The sequence below is a fragment of the Opisthorchis viverrini genome (assembly GCF_000715545.1).
Source record: "Opisthorchis viverrini unplaced genomic scaffold opera_v5_244, whole genome shotgun sequence".
NCBI classification, from domain to species: Eukaryota; Metazoa; Platyhelminthes; class Trematoda; order Opisthorchiida; family Opisthorchiidae; genus Opisthorchis; species Opisthorchis viverrini.
Genome location: NW_008751900.1, coordinates 395,921 through 413,965, shown reverse-complemented (window position 1 = coordinate 413,965; position 18,045 = coordinate 395,921). Strand labels below are relative to the sequence as shown.

The window sequence follows — 18,045 nt, the reverse complement described above, 5'->3', positions numbered from 1 at the left end:
TGACGGTTAGTCGCCCTGATAACGCTTGCCGTTCGCTCTGATGGACTCTAAGGATACAGCTATCGCACCACAAATGAAATATTTTTCAAGATAGAAATCTCAGCTGTTATTCTGAGAAAATGCTGCTTCAGGTGTTGCTACTGCCTTTACTCCTCTCCATGGTTGGAAAGGACATTGTTTGCCTTCAGTCCATCATGTGTGTTTGATTCCCAGGCATCGTTTCGTCTAGGCAAGCGAAAAAACTTTTGGCACTTACGATGGTGTCGTGGTTTAAAAGGGACACGGCGTTGTCATTCACCATCCTTCGTATGACGGCCACTACTGAAACTCGTAGCAGTTTGCCACTGTTTTACACCCTGCCATTGCACCTGTCTGCTTTAGCTAGAGATGCGAGTTAGGTAAAGTCACTTTGTCTGATCTGAAGGTAGCCACGTTTTGGTGACTACAGCCACCAATGAGACAATGAACTTCGGACGTCCTTTCAGCTAGATAGCGACCATTCATGTGCGAAACACGTGACCCTCTGATTCGATAGGCCACTACTGTAGGGGAAGGGGTTCATGTTCAAGCAGATGAGATGTTATTTTTTGGTTTTACAGGTCATCCACCAATTCTAAAGTCTACAGGGTGCCCGAACGCGTAGTTTATTTTTCTAGATGCCAGATACAGTTTTGTTTAGATCACTTTCTTATGTGAGCTGAGTCAGACTCTCCGATTGGTCTTCAGTTCGTGCAAAGTGCTCCCTCCACGTGGAGTCTGAAATCTGTTAGGAGGGGGGCTCTTATTTACAAACGTATTTAACTACTTACAAAAAACGGTAGTTTAAAATAAATGCGTGTCAAACGGAGCGCATGGCTCTGACACCAAGACGACTACATAAAGTACGTCATTTTCCAGGCGGATCAACCACTTACGAAGGTTCTCCAGGCAAATATACTTAGTTCCACCTTAAGTCCAAGGAAGGCAACCATTTTCTTGGGATATTTCAGATAATAGCGTTTACAGGAACCTCATCGTTAAAGCCTACCAGAGTTCCTCTTGAGAGTCACTGGAACGAGCTTCTCACATGAGGAATTCAAACAATTTTTAACCAAATCACAAGCTAAGTATTCGGACAGCTTTGCACAGGCGTTGGTGAGACCCTGTAAGAAATTCGATGTGTTGTAAAAAGTATATAAGTATTTTGCGGCATAGAAACGTCTTCCGTTACAAAACAATTTTTTATCTCTTTGCTTGCACAAACACCGGTGTTGCCGAGCCTTTCATCGGTGTCTGGACTTCTCTGATATATATTAGTTCAGCAGAACAGACCTAAGACAAAAGCAGACATAACCACGCGTAAGTATAGTCTGTATCATCAATATAGCTGATGGTCTGGAACAGAAAAGCCTTAAATTCCCAGATGGAAGTGACTGTCTCCATCTCTGGAACAAGTATTTTCAGAAGGTTCCCAGCAGAATGCAGTCATGATGCTTCCTATACAGTGAGCACGATTTCAGTCCTGCAGTTTGTCCCTAGTATTTGAGGCTGATTGTGACACCGTTTGCAGCCGGGTTGGAGACGGAAGAACATGTGTTTCTGTTTGGGTTGTCTGACTGAGCATTCGAGATTTACTCAATGTGTGTGGTTGTGATGGGCTAGCTGTAGACGTACGTTTTTGTCTAATTTTCATGTATTTATCATTGACCAGTGTGTAAGTGCCTTTCTTTGTACAATGAATGATCACTTGTGAGTTGTACGTTGCTGTTATAGTTCTTCGATGAAAAATTTTACGTTGTCCGGTATGGCCAAAGTGCATACAAAATTGAGAGGCTATTAAAAGTAACTTGGTGGACAATCCACTATACTGCGGTACTTCCATAGCACAGCGTCAACTGTATGCACATTTTATTCGACTACACAGAAGCCGGAATGCGGATACTGAGTTGGGACATAAAACTGGCCTAATCCGATTTGTACAGCAAGCAGTAATATAAGGCTACACAAATAATGAATAATAAGATTACTAAAGACATGAACCAAGGCATAGACCACAAATTAACTCAAATCACATACAACAATTCGACTCGCCTTGTTGTGGACACCAGAGGATGAGAGAAATACTTACATTTTAAGTTCATAGTGTATGTACCGAGACAACTGTTGATGGGTTGTGTGCTGGAATATTTTATCCATCCGCACTGTACATTTCTGGTAACCTGAACTATGGCGTACATTTGGTTCAACAAGTATTCTATCCAGTGGGATGCACCTCACTTTATGCAGCAATTCAATGCATTTTATCTGTCGGCACGTCTAGTTACGCGGTTAAGAATCCATAAACACATTGCCGTACTCACGACATTGGATAACACACCAACCACTGGAGAAGTTCTCACCAAAATATGATGATGAACCCTTCAATCACTAAGACTGTGGCCGTTAGCCATGCTACAAAACGCCGTTATGGCTTATGGCCGCAAATATATTCCCACCCTTGATTTACTTTCTCACTGTTGTAACGTCGGAACTTTCGCAATGTCGGTGAAGCATCGCCCGAGATGTAGTGAAGTCCAAGATACTTGTGGATTTCCGGGCCAGCAAATGCAATGCCACTTGCTCAAACTTTCTGTCAGAGCTCGTTCAAAGAGTTAGCAAACGCTCTATCCTGTTTAACCTGCATCCGCTTGCACTCCCAGAATAAGATCTAACTACAGTCTCTTACCTGACCGCACGTAAGCCTACCGAGAATTTATTCTCCAATAATTTGTAAAATGAGTAGTTCAGTTTAGGAAATGCTGAGGGTAAGAGTTCGATCACAGGAGCCAATTTGAAACAGTTTGTTGGAAATGACCCTCCAATGTCCAACGATGAACACTTGTAGCAAGGGTCACTATGTCCATAGGGAGGCAGGTACCAGCCTGAAATAATTTGGCCAAAAACACCAAGAGAGCCGATTAGTTTATAGGCTACCATCCAACAAATTTCTGTGGAATTCCTCTAACAGTGATCCATCTCCTTGCAGAGGGAAGGTGGTATAAAAACACAAGTGATCACAATCAGTCACTAAATGAGAAATTTCTAAAGGATTTTGGCCTTTCTTATTTATGGTCGATCTTCCACAAAACTGATTTGAACGCGACAGAAGAACGTTCGCTTCCTCATAAGGTTGCTGAAAATCCATCGACAGCGCACGACCGGTTTCGCCCTTCTTGGGGCTCATCAGGTAGGTGCAGTCTCCGGGTTTCCGTCAACCTTATGTTCTACTTGAAACCAAATTTAACGAAATTAGCGAATATACACTCATTTGCAAACTAATTTGGTTCTTTCGAGAGGCTCACCTGGAACCCAGCTGAATCTCTCGTTTATGATGTTCTCAGGCAACTGAATGTGCTGCACCAGGCCGCCTCATGTTTCAGTCGCTACGATATTTGAAATATCGCGATATATATGAGTATATATATGAGTAGTACATTATATACTCATATATATCGCGATATTTCAAATATCGTAGCGACTGAAACATGAGGCGGCCTGGTGCAGCACATTCAGTTGCCTGAGAACATCATAAACGAGAGATTCAGCTGGGTTCCAGGTGAGTCGCTCGAAAGAACTAAATTAGTTTGCAGATGAGTGTATATTCGCTAATTTTCGCTTCCGTTCAATTGGAGCATTTTCTCAGATGATTTGTGGTCCAAGTAACTGGGGGGCTCACAGGGAATTATCGAAGGTTATACTGGGGGAGTCATGGCCTGCGACAGAACACACTGAGTGGGTGGCGGAGCTGCTGGAACGTAAGTCAAAGCCGTGTTTGACATGTCTACTTTTTCAGGCTTTCCTTTTCTGCGTCCTACGTTGTGATAGCTCGAAACTCGATAACTAACCTCTACCCATTGTCATTCTCTCCCACTGCTCAGTCCAGTGCATAGACGTATGGTTGGACAGACTTCTTAAGGTGGCGAATGTAGATGATGTATGGTGAAATACCAGTATCTGATAACGTTTTCCCACAAAACTTGATGATTCCGTGATAAGGACTGTCAGGCATACGGGTCTACCCACAAAGTTTTGTCCAATAACGAGTCGACAAAGCGTAGACAGGCCAAACATTTCGATCCACAGACAACTAAAACATTCTTTCCGGATAAATAAACACACGGATATCATTAGGTCGAGGGTGCTTACGATCCGGAAGGTAGCAGATTCAAACCGCCTCGCGATATGAGAGGTGTGCGTTGTCGACACTACAGCTACCCTGAACTTGGCTTTTACGCTACTCATAAGGTTGCTGAAAACTCTTCGACAGCCAACGACCGGTTTCACCCTTCTTGAGCCTCATCAGGTAGGCGCAATCCCCGAATTTCCGAACCTAAGTTGCACGAACTCAGCGAAGTAAACTCATTTGCATACCGATTTAGTTTTGACGGGAGACTGAATCTCGTTTATGTTTTTAAGCAACTAAATTCTCTGCACAAGGCTGCCTCGTGTTTCAGTTGGCGCAATATCCATAACTACCTGACAAGGAGAAATTCATAGTGGAGACTCTGTTGGTTAACTGGGTGCCTGATAGTGGATGAGGTGGTTGATAACCAGTTCAGCCATGCAAATCAAGTTGATAAATGAAGGGTCTGATGCACAGGTCTAAGCGTTACTCAAAGATGTGACCAGTTGTGACAAAACTGAAGCTGTGTTGGCCTAACTCGCCTTACTATCTGAGCCAAGACTCCGGAAGCTCTACCAGTAATCAGATTCGTCTTATTTGATAGTCGGATTTAGAAAAACAACATTCAGATGAGCTGGTTATGGTGATATGAATTGGCCAATGTGAAATGGCAGAGTCATTATCCGATATGTACGAAATTTATCGGAAGCCCCCATCCGGAGTAATGGCAATAAACTTTCATTAGACTATCTAAGAAACAATCAACTGGCATGGAAGTCTATACGGTGAGTTAACCGGTCCTTCCATTACAAAAACTGGTTTGTTCCTTGTCTGAAGTAACACATTAACCACAGATTTGCTGAATATTCTTGGATAGCCCATGACCACTTTGGTCCTTCTCGGGGTTCATCAGGTTGACGCAGTCCCCGAGGTCCCCTTAATCCACTGGATCGAAATCAGATACAGAAGCATGGGCCAATAGGGAATCAGACGCGGAGTGACACGACCTTGGACATGCGCTGAGTTGGGTGATGACGATTGCGTGGCTCCGGGCCAGCCTTAAATTCCTCCTAACAGCATAAGTTCGATTCCAGGCTCTTAGCCGTAAAGGAAACAGCGCTGAACGGACATACACAGAGTCGGTAGCGATGACCGCAAGAGGTAAGCAGGCAGTTAGATGTTCGTTCTACAGCCACCCAACCGCAGTTCGTTTTGGGGAGAACACGGAAACAAAAACATCTGCAATAAAAAACACGGGCGATTCAGGTTACTTGGCAATAGCTTGAGGGGACGCAAAGTCCGATTATTTTTCCTTGAGGGATCTACTCAAGAGGTTGCTGAAAGACCTCCGACAGCTCATGATCGGTTTCGTTCCTCTTAGGGCCAACCAAGAGGCCAGGTTCTTCTAGTTTCCGTCAAACTTGTGTTCCACTTGAGCTCAGATGGTACGAACTTCGCGAGATACACACACGCGAGGTACTGTCATGAGCGAGAGGATTAAAGTGAGTAACCCGTTACAACCCAATTGGTGCGCAAATCAAGGAATTTCTCGAAATTTTTATTAGTCCAGGAGTCAGCAGACTCGACTGTAAATAGAGGGAACCAAGAAGCGGATTGTTTGGTGATAAGTGCCTTAGGCAAATTAAGCGAACTGGAAAATGAGGCGAGACATTTCACAGAATTTTCAATTACCTGCAGCATCTCCTTACTGTGATATCGATTAGTGCCTTCTAGCTATTGACTCCAACGATATGCGTATTCAGCTCTTTTCTATAAGAAAATCCTTACACAACAGAAGGAGTACTCAAAACTACGTCTAGAGTACAGGCCAAAGTTCATTTTACTTATCTGGACGAAAATTACCTCCAGCAAATTTCCATCGGCACTTGGTTGGCGGCCTTTCAACCATGAATTCTTTGTTTCTTTGTCTTGGCTACGTGACAGTCAGCCATAAGCGACTGAGATCAAGCTACTCACAGGTTCGTATTTAGCCCAAGCTACTTGTAAAACAACCTAGTATTTCATCCATTTGTCCTTCAGGTGACAAAGGTTTCTTTCTCATGCATCGAATTCCAAGTTCTAGGCCACTCCCTGTTTTTGAACGCACTGCTTAATACTAGTCTTAGTTCTGGAACGTTACAGTTTTATACTCGATAATCTTTGACTCGCAATCTTTGTAGTTCCTCAAGCAGGCATGTACGGACTCACCGGTAAGATATCGGGTAAAGGACGTTGCTTACCACACAGGATATAAAATGGTCAGGTTGGAATCTTCCGGAGACCACTAAATCCTCAGTTGTTTCGCCAGACATGCGAACTGTTCAGTGAGCAATTCTGCGAAACCTGTGAGACGTAGTTGGTTGTTTTTGTTGGTTTGCTTATTGTTTTAGCTCGTTGATAAACACATGCCTCATTGCCTTCCTCACCGTGAAGTATATCAGTATAGAGTGCACTGGGGGACACTGTGACCACATTGTACACGACAACTATTACAAGCTGGGCAGCTATCACACATGTTACTTGGTACAGCAAGAGCAAATAAAGTAACACTATTAATTACTTTGCTCAGCAACACTATGAGTAGTGTCCCGTTAAAGAAATGCACTGCGCTTTATCGAATATCCTGTCGAATGAAACATGAGGTGGTCTTTGTGTAGCGCATTCAGTAGAAGAATACCATAAAGGAGAGATTCCGCTTGGACTAAGTCGAGGTTCCCATTATAACCAAGTTAGTTTGAAGCTAGGTGAAAACCAAAAGAGCTATACATTAATCCTCATTCCGTGCCAGATACCAGGTGTTTACAGCCAATTCCAGTCAGCACCCGAAAACACGTGCTGAGGTAGACAGGTGGCAGGGAGGAGTGGTGGGATAGATGGTGCGGGCGTCCCTATGCAACAAGTGATACTGATCGATGAATGTCACCGATACGTGTAAGTTGCATGATTTTGGCCATTGGCTAAGCTAACCAGGTTTGTCTGGTATAAATTCATTGATCAGTCACATTGCTGTCGACAGTACTAAAAAAAAAGTTCACTTACTTCGTCAAACAAAAGGTGTAAGATTTGTATATCAAACTGAAGGTTCGTAAGCACACAATTGATAATTGCCGAAACTGTGACATCTGCAGTTGCAAAAACCAACCACCGAATTAAGTGTAGTGCATAAAAACTGTTGTATCATCTGTTTATAGTCAGGAACTTTGGACGCACTTTTGTAAACTGCGGAACGCACAGAAAACACCGATCCTGCCATAATCATTGTGACCGGTTTTGATTGTAGGTTTGCACAGCTTCTCCTAGACTAAATGTCAGCCGTTCTGTATCATTCGGCCTAATCCCTTGAGGTGACCATAAAAATGACGAAGCAACACAGTCATGACCCAAAAAAAAACTAGCGGTTTTCTAACAACGAAATGAGAGTAAGTTTGACACTTTTGTTGTGGAACAGTTTGGGCGCATATAAAACTAAGTGAAAATCCCTAAGGTCCCATAAGTGGCAAAATTCCATGATTCGGCTGGTGTGCCTAAATGTTTTCCCCTAATTCAACATCTTACGGACTTTTCAAAGAACACTGGAAAGCTAAGAGAATTTGGCAGAATATGAGAATGTCACGGTGTCCAGAATTAGTGACTGTGCTAATACATCTGCCTTAGTTGGCAACCGAAATGGCACACACTACCACATCCAAGCTCAGCAAAACTGTAGCTCATCCACCAAAAATAATTACCCTCAGAAATTCCTTTCCTCCAACGGAGATTTCCGAAAATTCCTGGCATGCACAGCAGTGGACTAAATGGTGCTGATATGTCATTATAAAAAAGGCCAGTGTGTTTATACAGCTTGTGTGTCAAATCTGCACTACTCGTATGTTTTCTCATAGTTCTATCTGGGGCCTCAACTCTCGGACGAAGTTCTCTCGACCGTCCATACTTCTGTTGACGCAATACATTCCTGAAAACACATCCATCATGAATCAACGGTAGAGTTATAATGAGTTACTGAAACAGCATAGTACACGGAGCCTGAGATAGCTCGTTTGTTAAGGTTCGAACTTACTGGCCAACAGGTTCGTGGTTGGAACCCAACGCCGGCATCTCGGATGCTTCTGTCCAGGCCTGGGTAACCTGGCAGTGTCTCAGCCCTCATACTTCCCTCGGGTGATATGGCAGCTAAAAAAGAGTTTCAGCTGAACGATTATGAATATGATTATTACTATTATTATAGTAAACGGGATCCTTTTATTAATCATGATTTTTGCCTGCAGGCGATCGACCCAGACTGAGGTTTTTGTCAGCTGCTATGGTACAAAATAAAGTATATAGTGGCAGGAGGTCGTTCATTGTGTCGTATAGATGAGTCATTCTTATTCGGATGACTAGGTGTCACGGGTGCAGGAGTGTGTCGCACCCTCCTGACATTACTAGTCGAAGCTTTGAGGTCTAATCATACCGTTCACCCATCATATGCTTTGGACCTGCACGACAGTAGCTTCTGTTCAGATGATCAGCTACTTGCTGGCAATCCTTCAAAGATAAACAACACGGACTCTTCGTGTTCCACCGCACATCAAAATTACTGTTCATACAACCTCGTAGAATCCCGTGACATGTATCTCTATGACGAAGAACTGAAACGAAACTTTTGCTGGGAGATGCTGATCTATTGTATTTCACTTTCATGAATAAGTGGATGTTCTGGAAGATGGTGTGCAAATCAATTGCACATCAATTTGGTTTTCACGGAAGACTCATTTGAATCTCCCGTTTATGATGTCCTCCAGCTGAATGTGCTGCACACAGGCCGCCTCATGATTCAGTTGGCACGATATTCAAGATATCACTGTATATTTTCATAAAGGAAACTACTCACAAGGTTACTGAAAACTCTTCGGTCATAAGGTTGACGTAAACTCGGGGACTGCGTCTACCTGATGAGCCCCAAGAAGGGCGAAACCTGTCGTGGGCTGTCGAAGCGTTTCCAGCAACCTTGTGAGTAGTTTCCTTTATGGTGTTTCTGACGATGATAATGGAGCAAGCTTGTGATGCAAATTTAACAATTTTAAACTAACTGTCCTAGGTTGTAATAAAGTATAAAATCCCCTTTAAGAGATCACAAGTTCCAATGAAGTACTGCCGCGGGTTGATCACGTTTATGAAGATCCGTATCTGAATGAGTTCATATTCAAGATGGGAATGTTTTGTTAAAATGAAAAGCTATCACATGACTGGAGTACGTCGGACGTATTTCACCATGGATTCTTATAAGTGCACACAATATCTACCTCTGTTCAGTATGCATAAAACATTGTAGAGTGTCCCCCAGATTGCTGACTTTTCGCATCTATACGTCGCATCTTTCTGAATCGCCCATCAGCATTCACTAACTGTTTGTTTACATCAGAGTTGTGAATCGGTTTGTATATGCCATTGGTTCACTTCCCCTCAGGTAATTCCGCTTGGATTGGCGCGCGCATCTGACACATTAACCTAGACATATTGGAGGAAGGTAACTATGAGTTTTGTGCCAAAGCTGACCCACAGTCGGAACACTGAGGTAGAAGTATTGCGCAGCTAATGGGCTACACTGGGTAGGAATTCATCCCTTACTTAACTTGGAAGAAGCAGGAAACGTGGAAGCAACCTGTGTCCATAAAAAAGATCTACGGAAATCTACTTAAGCTCACTTCACCACTTCACTCACATCACCTTCAGCCTCCAATGCATAGCTAACTACTGCTACCCCTCCAGACCATTGGTGAACGAAATTGTGGCAGTTATAGCCACTGTAAAACAAGTACGCGGTTCTTAAGGCTGATGATGATGAAGTGTCAAATATAACTTGATGCAGTTAACTTGAGAATGCGGCAGCGGCCTCGCCGATTGTTTGTGCTACGGTTAAGCCATCAGACATATTGACTCTTCCTACGCTAATATACTTAACTAACGAACTCAGCGTTATATAGCCTGATCACGTATAGGGCTCAGCAGGTGACTCACGCATTCGGTCAGGTCAGCTTCGGGAGAACAGGGAATTCATTTTCAAAAGGGTCGTCAGTCTTTCCACCATTATAGCCTCATCAATGAATCAGGCCTCCCTATTTATGTGTAATACATCACTTGCTACACGCTTTAACGCACATGCCATGCGCAGTCTTGAGCACTACTAACGCGTAACTGTAGAGTTTCACTGATACATCGGGAGGCAAGTCCAAGCAACAGTCTTCGTCCTTAGCACTTTGAATGATATCACCCTACTAGCTTTCCTATCACCAGCTAACACAAGACGGCCAATCATGGTGGGCATCAAAACAGGGCCATGTATTCAACGTACTCTCCAAAGTGAACCTGCTTCACTCTATATTGCTTCGAGTTAGTTATGAGGTGTACATCTCACGATTACCTTTACGAATCTGGAGTCTATTTTAATCCTATGTCGTTTTGTATTCGTGTCTATAGTGTGCATAGAGTGATTGTTTCCCCATTTGTCAGCGTTTAAAAAAACATTCAGAAAATTCTCAAATTATGTTGGCATCTTTCTAGTAATGCAGCCTTCCAATTTTGTTCTCAGTACTATCTAGCATGGTGTCCTTCGCACCGGCTGGTAAGGTCACTTTCAAATGATGATTGGTTGACGCCTGGTGCATACTAGACTGCATCTTTTCGTGTACTGGATCAGGGTTAATGGCCCCTCAGGTATTGCAGTACTTGGAAAGTATACTGGGTTGACTTGTGGTGTGTACGAGAATAGTTGGTCTTGCTTGTCTGTTCTCACCGACATCATGAATCGGTTAGTCTATGTCGTGGGTTTCCTTTGTGGTCCTACTACTAGTCATCTGGTTTTGTTACTGGTCATCAACGAACGGTGTTACTCCTAAACCATTCTCCTCTATTTTCGATTGCCGGAGTTGCATCTCCTAGTAGGTCACCTTAAGCCCTATGGTCGGCAGGATCATGTGTAAGGTAATGATCTACAGCCTGAATTAAGTAAATTGTGGCGGATGTGTGGGAGGTCTACGTTTTTCGTTGTTATGCATTGTCGAAAATTCGCTGTGCTGTCGTAAATGAGGATAAATTCTCCAACCGTTCATGACTTGTACAATACCAAACGCAATTGCCCACGAAATGTAGATCCAGCTAGGAAACTTGAGGAAAAATGAAAGGCTAAAGAAGTTTGTGGTGCACCAAAGGAGGACTCGCACTCAAACACATGTGAAATTAACTACAGAGAAATGCTCCTACCTTTGCTTACTGCACAAAGAAGACCTTGCAGACCGTGCCAAAGCTACCCCACGTGTGCATTGTGCTTTCCCGTTATAAGTTAAATTCTCAATTTCCACTGTCAACTTATGGGTTCGCTTGCTAGTTTCTGAAATAGTCTAATCTTCTATAATCTTCTCCTTCATTGTGGCTCGGATTCATGAGTTTTTCACCCTGTCAGATTACCTCTCAAAAGTAGATTGTTCCGGATTGATCAGAGTAAGGACGAAAGTATTCGTATGGCTGAGCCTTTCGGAATTCGAAAGGCTTGTTTCAGTAACACGACATTATCACTGCAGACAAGGTGAGGCTCTCCCACCAGACTGCTGCACTGTTCGTATTGCTTGGTCTGAAACAGGAATGGCTTTTTGCCACTGCTGTCTTATCGCCCTTGCACTTTCGCCAACCAATGGACTGCTAGTTTTCCGTTGGTGACCTTGAGCCTCATTGGTTCGTTCACGCCTGTCACTCCACCGTTTGGAAAACGCGTAGAGCTGTGTCCGCCCCGTCTTCGGCGGACCATTTTACATCTGCCCATGCTTTGCTCCGGGTTGTTGCCCTAACCGGCTATCAGCAAAACCTGCGAATCTGTGCCCACACTGTGGAGTATACTTGGATTTTTAAAGTACCTCAAATACTGACAGCTCCGTTTGATCACAGCTAAAGTGAGTCACCACCGGTTTTTAATCTCATGAGATTATTGCTTTTCGTACCACCGCTTCCGGTTGTGTAGTCTGGGATTCCTACGGACCATTTAGGTTTTGTGTTTTTTTTGTTCTGGCTAAAAGGCGCGGGCTTACGTTCCACTTATAGACCATCATCTGGAAACAGGGGATTAATCCCATAAAGGGAACTGACCATATCGTGATTGGTATGTAGTGCTTTGCGCGGTACTTACGGGTTGCGGCCCACAGAGTGTTTACACCACGGTTTCGTCTACTTTATGCTCCGAATTTTTCTGAAAAAAGACGGATTGCCGCTGCATATTTAATTGAAAACTACGAAAAATGGTTAAATGAACGGTTAACAATTAACGCGTCATATTAAAGAAAAGACAGGTAGATAAGGCGAATCAAGGGAAGACAAAGATAGGGGTAGGCTACAAACCCACCCCCAAAAGGTAGGAGCTGATCGTCTAAGTCAGTACAGCCATTGCAGCTGGATATATCAGGACTGGTATTGTGTTGAACAATCAAGCGAAAGCGTCTCTGCTTGATTGAATACCCGCTGATATTCACCTCTGTGAGGCTCGTTTGGCAGCATCTCGAGAAATTGAGGTCTTTCGAACGCTATTTATTGTGTCTAGCTAGTGACTAGCTCTGAATCTGCCAAAGACAGTTTCTATGACGCTCTAAGTGCTCCTTTACAACAGGTTGGAAGTTCAGACATCATTCTGGTTGCTGTTTACATGAACGCTTTGGTGGATAGACTAAGCACTGCTGGGCCCCATTAGGTGTTCGCCTTTAGTTGAACGCGAGACGCATGGACAAGGGAGATCGCCTGATTCATATGTGTACCAATCACAGATTGTTCCCCTGCAGGACCGATTTCCAGACAGTGGAAATCACTTGGCAATGTGGTGTCCACCAACGAGCCAGTCCCGAATCCAAATAGACTACATGGCCGTCGGTTACCGGTGGCGAGAGATTCGTCGCTGCGTGCCACCTCTGGAATACCAACGTAGCTTCCGACCATGCACTTGTGCACTGCTGTTTTTCGCTGCGTTTTTCAGGTCTACGCAAAGTGCGTTGTCTGATCTCCTTGTCTGCATTTTTCCCAGGCTGGGGTGAGTCGGTGATAGTGCCCGTTTTTAAAGGAGGGACTTTTAGTGAGTGTTGTATCCACAGGGGGATCTTGATAATTGATCAGGTGGCTGTTGATCTGTTCGCCGAGCTTGGCAATTGATTTACAAACGTTTCGTCACCACTGAAGATGTCTCCTCGAATGGTGCGTTACGTAATAACAATAATATTTAACCCACTGCCTACCAAAATTACTGCTACCTGTTTTCCTTAGCAGCTCTTAATGCTAATGCGTTTTGCCAAATTAGGCTGTGGGTATATCTCGTCCAAACATCCTTCAATAGAAAAATGCTTTTACTCAGCTGCGTACCCAAGACTCCAGTATGGCCTTAAACCGTAGCCATTCCACACTGAATCTTGATTCTTCTGTTTAACTCTCCGGATTTCCAGTGATTCTAAGACGCCCTTAATGTTGCGCGTGTACTTACCTCCTCTCACTTGGTTCTTGCCCCGGCTTTGCAACCCATATGCACAACTCATTTGAGATGAATGAGGTTGCACCATTGTGTATGAGCTCTAAATCTGGGAAAAATACTTTCTCTTGGGGTACAGCTGATCTGGATTAGCTTGTATTAGCTGTCCTTGTGAGTGATGTGAGCGTCCAAATTGTTCTGATAAATCTTATAAAGACCTATCTAGCCAGCCAATTCATAGCAGACTTTTCGACTTACTTATTTACCACCATCTTTTTTCCGGTCAGCATCAATGTTTTAAATAACCACACCCTGGCACTTGCCATATACATTCCAACGTTGTACTCAATCAAACCATTTTGACGGTCAGCTTCCTATGTAGTGAATCATCCAAAATCATATCTCGTTCCGAGATGCATGGCTCTGATAAGTCATCACTTCAGCGATGCGGCTGCATATCGTGTACCAAGACTACTTTGATCCCAGTTGCAGGTGCGCTCATCCGTAACGCAGAAACTCAGAGGTAGAAGGCACTAAATGGAGGTAATGGTCTAGCTACTGCAAATATATCGAACACCCTTCTTCCCGGTAGAGAAGAAATCGGAGAATTGTGGGTGATAGTTGAATGTAGCTATACCATTAAGTGCGTGTTCATGCCTTGTTTGTCAGTGTCATCATCCGTTGCTGTGATTCGTGCTGGTGCGCCTTCTAAGTTGGCTGAGTTTATTGACTAAGGCTTTCAAACTTTTTTCCAAGTCCCAAACTAAGGACCTTTCGTTCGTCTGCATTTACACGTGAAAATGGCTCATCTGTAATGCCCTAGTTTCCATACCATAGGAAAAAAGCAGGAGGACTGAGGTGACATTTTTTTGCTAAAGCTAAGATAAGAGAAATCGAGATGTCCGGGGTCGATTCGAACCCCGGATCTTCCGGACTATAGTGAGCGCGTTAACCACAACTGCGCCGAGGTTTGTACATGGCTGGGCAGAAGGGGTTCCGTGGGATGGATGGCACTCCTGTGCAAGAAACACATGGTCTCACTAAGCCGTAGGATGTGACTGCTTCAGCCGTAGTAGGTGGATTGTTTTTAAGAAACCATATAAGGTGCCTTTGCTTTCCATCAGCCATGTTCGACAACCGTTGTCTCAGGACCATTACTCGTATACGCTGGTGCCAGTGAGAGACAGTTGGAAAACGAGAGTCAGGTTATGCAACAGGAACCTCATTTGAAGGGTGCTTCAAGCACCAAAAGCTACAAAGTTTAGGTCATGCATATAGAATGCCGAATCATCGTTTGCCGGAAAGGCTACTGTTTTCTGTGTATACTTCAGGGTGGTACGAGCTGAGAGTTGGCCACCGTTTCACTCGACATATGGGTATGAAAGCAATTACAAAATATCTTGGTACTGTCGATGCGAATCTTCTTCCAGGATGCGGTCCGCGTGATGTGCATTGTTTGGGCCCCTGCAGTATATGGCCCTTGATCGGTATCAGTGGTGTTTTTGTTGTCAGTTTCTAGTTGAATGAGTGTCCGTCTGAATAAGTGTGTGGAGGCGTCTCAGGTTGACTGTGGTGGGCTAGCACTAAATCCCTTCTCCATCCACTTTCATTCTTTTCTCCATAATAGGGCTTTCAAATAAACTATGGGCACAAAAGCATCAGTGTTGATCCATGATGTTTTGCTGTTGAGAATGATCATGATGATCACAAAAAAGTTTCCTCAGTGGCGCTTATTTTCTAGCTCCAACGACTTCCGCCCTGTAATTTGCAGAGCAGACTGTATAATGGTCAGTATAACGTTGTTGGCACGAAAGTTACCCTCCAAACGGACCCCGAATTAGCCCATCCATCAGCTCAGTAGCTGTTTTGTTCCAAAAATACTGTCCAGGCTTACTATATGCTTTCGGATCCACAAGAAGGAAGTTAGGTTTCCTGCATGGCTTGGGCACATGTTTCACATGTGGTAGGCCGGTGCACCTGCTTTTCACGGCTCGCTGACTTGAAATTTGCCTTCCTCCATGTATCACCTAGCAAGTATTTAGCGTGAGAATCCGTTATCCTTTTCCATCAATGGTGCACTATTTCCTCTACTCGGCAGTCGCAAATTGTAGGCTGACGAGTGTTGCGTGTATGGTAGCGAGGAAATGATTTGCAACTAGGGTAAGAACCAGGTTGTGAAACAAGTCTGTAAACGTATTCATAAAAGGACGATTTTTGGTGCGGTATTGTCACTGACATATAAGTGCTATGTAGTTTTTACGTTTGACAAGCACCAAATATAACCGTCTGTGGAAAATGTGTGCTAGTGCTCAACAGTGAAAAGTCGCATTAACTTTCACCCTTTTCATTCTTAGGATCATCCTTGGAATCAAATCCTCGACCTAACAGACTTGAGCGTTTCAGACTCAAAGCGTGCAGTGACATTCCTGAAAATCCTGGAGACTTATCCACAAATGAATGATTCAGTTTGTTGAGGCATGCATGAATAGAACAGGCAGGTTCCTCCATTTCATTCGGCTGCGGATTCGGACAGTCCGAATACCTAAAGTTGGCTGTTCAGAATAATAAGCTGTGTTGCAATAGTCGTGGGAGATACCGTGCAATATGCAGCGGCTTTCAAATAAAGCAAAGCCGGAAGATCACAATTTCCTTGTCAAATTGACTGCTAGAGCTCTGTGCTGTGTTGGGCTATTGGTGTATTGGTGATACTACTGATCGGGAGGCACGCGAGTTGTATGTGCTGTTCGTAGAATTTTGCTTTGCGTCTATTGAAAAAAGGAGATCTGTTGCGGAATTCGTGGAGCCACTTTGTAACATTTGCTTGGATATGACCGACGAATGAGTGGAGTCACTGAATCTCCAGGAAATTTCGGGAGAAGTTCGGTGTCCAGTTTTTGTAACTAAGATGCACATTAGAGTTTTGCTTCCCTGTTCAATGGTCTGTAACCGGTCAGTTGGCATTTCCGAATAAATAACTCCGCAGCGAAGGCCTTCTTCCTTTCATTTGGTGCCGTCGCCAGGATAAGGTTGAAGATCCCGTGGCGGCACCCCTTTGAGGATGGGGATGTTCGGACCTTCCTGGAGGACTTTTAGGAGGTCGCGGAGGCTGCCGGGCTGGAGACCGACCAGGGTAAGTTGGCAGCGCTGAAGACCATCCTCAGGGGCCGGGCTAAGGCGGCCCTGGATGCGGCCAGAAGTGGCCCCCCGGAAGATGGACTGGGCCGCCGCGAAGGAGGTCCTTGCAGCGGAGTTCGACACACCGGCCGACCGCCAGGAGGCTATGAGGCGGTTCAAGACGGCCAGGATGGCACCCGGATCTGACCCAACCGTGTTCTTCGCCGGCCTGCAGCAGTTGTTGGATCGCGCTTTGACGACGCTGGACGGAGTGTCGCGACACCAGTTGTTGTCGGATCAGTCCGTCGAAGGTGTGCAGCCGGCGATTGGTGTCCAGTTGCGGTTGGCACGAGCAACTGGCCAGTTGAGTGTGGAGGAGCTGGTGCGTCTGGCCCGGGAGCTGCCCGAGGCACCACTGGCCACGATGCAGTCGCCGGAGAACAGGGATGGTTCGTCAGTGGAGGAACTGCAGACCAGGGTGGACCAACTCACCGAACAGCTGGCAGTCGTGAAGACGGAGTCGTGGAGGCACGCTCGAACCAGCCGGCGCTATATGTGTGGTAAGCCTGACCACGGGATGAATCAGTGTCCCCGTAACCGATCACTTGTGCACAATAAAACTTTAGAGTTTCCCTCCTTTCCTGGGTGGGTCGCGATTGGCGCACTGACACAAGCTACCGTAAAAGCCATTGTCGAAGTAGACGGGAAAAAAGAGTTATGTTTGATTGATATAGGAGCAGGTGTATCGCTGAGGCAAAGAGGGAACCAAGCTGAACGCAGACCATGCGCGTTAGCCGTGAGAGCTTTTGGTGGATATCGACTGAAGATTGCCGGATTGTCAACGATACGCATAGGCGACAGGTCCGTGCAGCACGCGTGCAAAGAGGGAAGCTGAACGCAGACCATGCGCGTTAGCCGTGAGAGCTTTTGGTGGATATCGACTGAAGATTGCCGGATTGTCAACGATACGTACGCGCCTAGGCGACAAGTCTGTGCAGCACGCGTTCCTGGTCAGCCCAGACGCAGAACAGACAATGTTGCCGGCTGCTTTTCTCGATAGCGCAGATTCCGTGATTGACCTAAAGCAAGGAAGGCTGGTGACAAAGTACGGCACAATCAAGCTTACAGGTTATCCAGGCACTGTGGTGAGTGAGCTGTGTGCCCGAAAACTTCCGTCTTGTATTGTGCCCTGGAGGACCGTCGCCTCCGAGGGAACCTAATTCTTACTTACGCCCTGTTTGAACAAAGCTTGGCAAACAGGTTTTTTACCGTTGACCCAGCAAACACCCGGCGGGGACATAGTAAGAAAATCTTCAAG

General features: G+C 44.9%; 3 protein-coding genes across 3 annotated transcripts in view; 1 reads left to right on the top strand and 2 right to left on the bottom strand.

Moving 5' to 3' along the window:
- The window catches only part of T265_08899 (hypothetical protein), a gene marked incomplete at both ends in the record, with an annotated part of 44,354 nt that extends 28,317 nt beyond the window's left edge, over positions 1 to 16,037 (bottom strand). The window contains one exon of the mRNA XM_009174827.1: positions 15,947 to 16,037. Coding sequence (XP_009173091.1) covers positions 15,947 to 16,037 — 91 coding nt within the window. The remainder of the gene's footprint in view (positions 1 to 15,946) is intronic.
- Positions 16,038 to 16,613: 576 nt separating this feature from the next.
- The window catches only part of T265_08897 (hypothetical protein), a gene marked incomplete at both ends in the record, with an annotated part of 19,134 nt that continues 17,702 nt past the window's right edge, over positions 16,614 to 18,045 (bottom strand). The window contains one exon of the mRNA XM_009174825.1: positions 16,614 to 16,989. Coding sequence (XP_009173089.1) covers positions 16,614 to 16,989 — 376 coding nt within the window. The remainder of the gene's footprint in view (positions 16,990 to 18,045) is intronic.
- Positions 16,707 to 18,045, top strand: part of T265_08896 (hypothetical protein) — a gene marked incomplete at both ends in the record, with an annotated part of 13,116 nt that continues 11,777 nt past the window's right edge. Inside the window, 2 exons of the mRNA XM_009174824.1 lie at positions 16,707 to 16,743; positions 16,775 to 17,287. Of these exons, the coding sequence (XP_009173088.1) occupies positions 16,798 to 17,287 (490 nt within the window). The remainder of the gene's footprint in view (positions 16,744 to 16,774; positions 17,288 to 18,045) is intronic.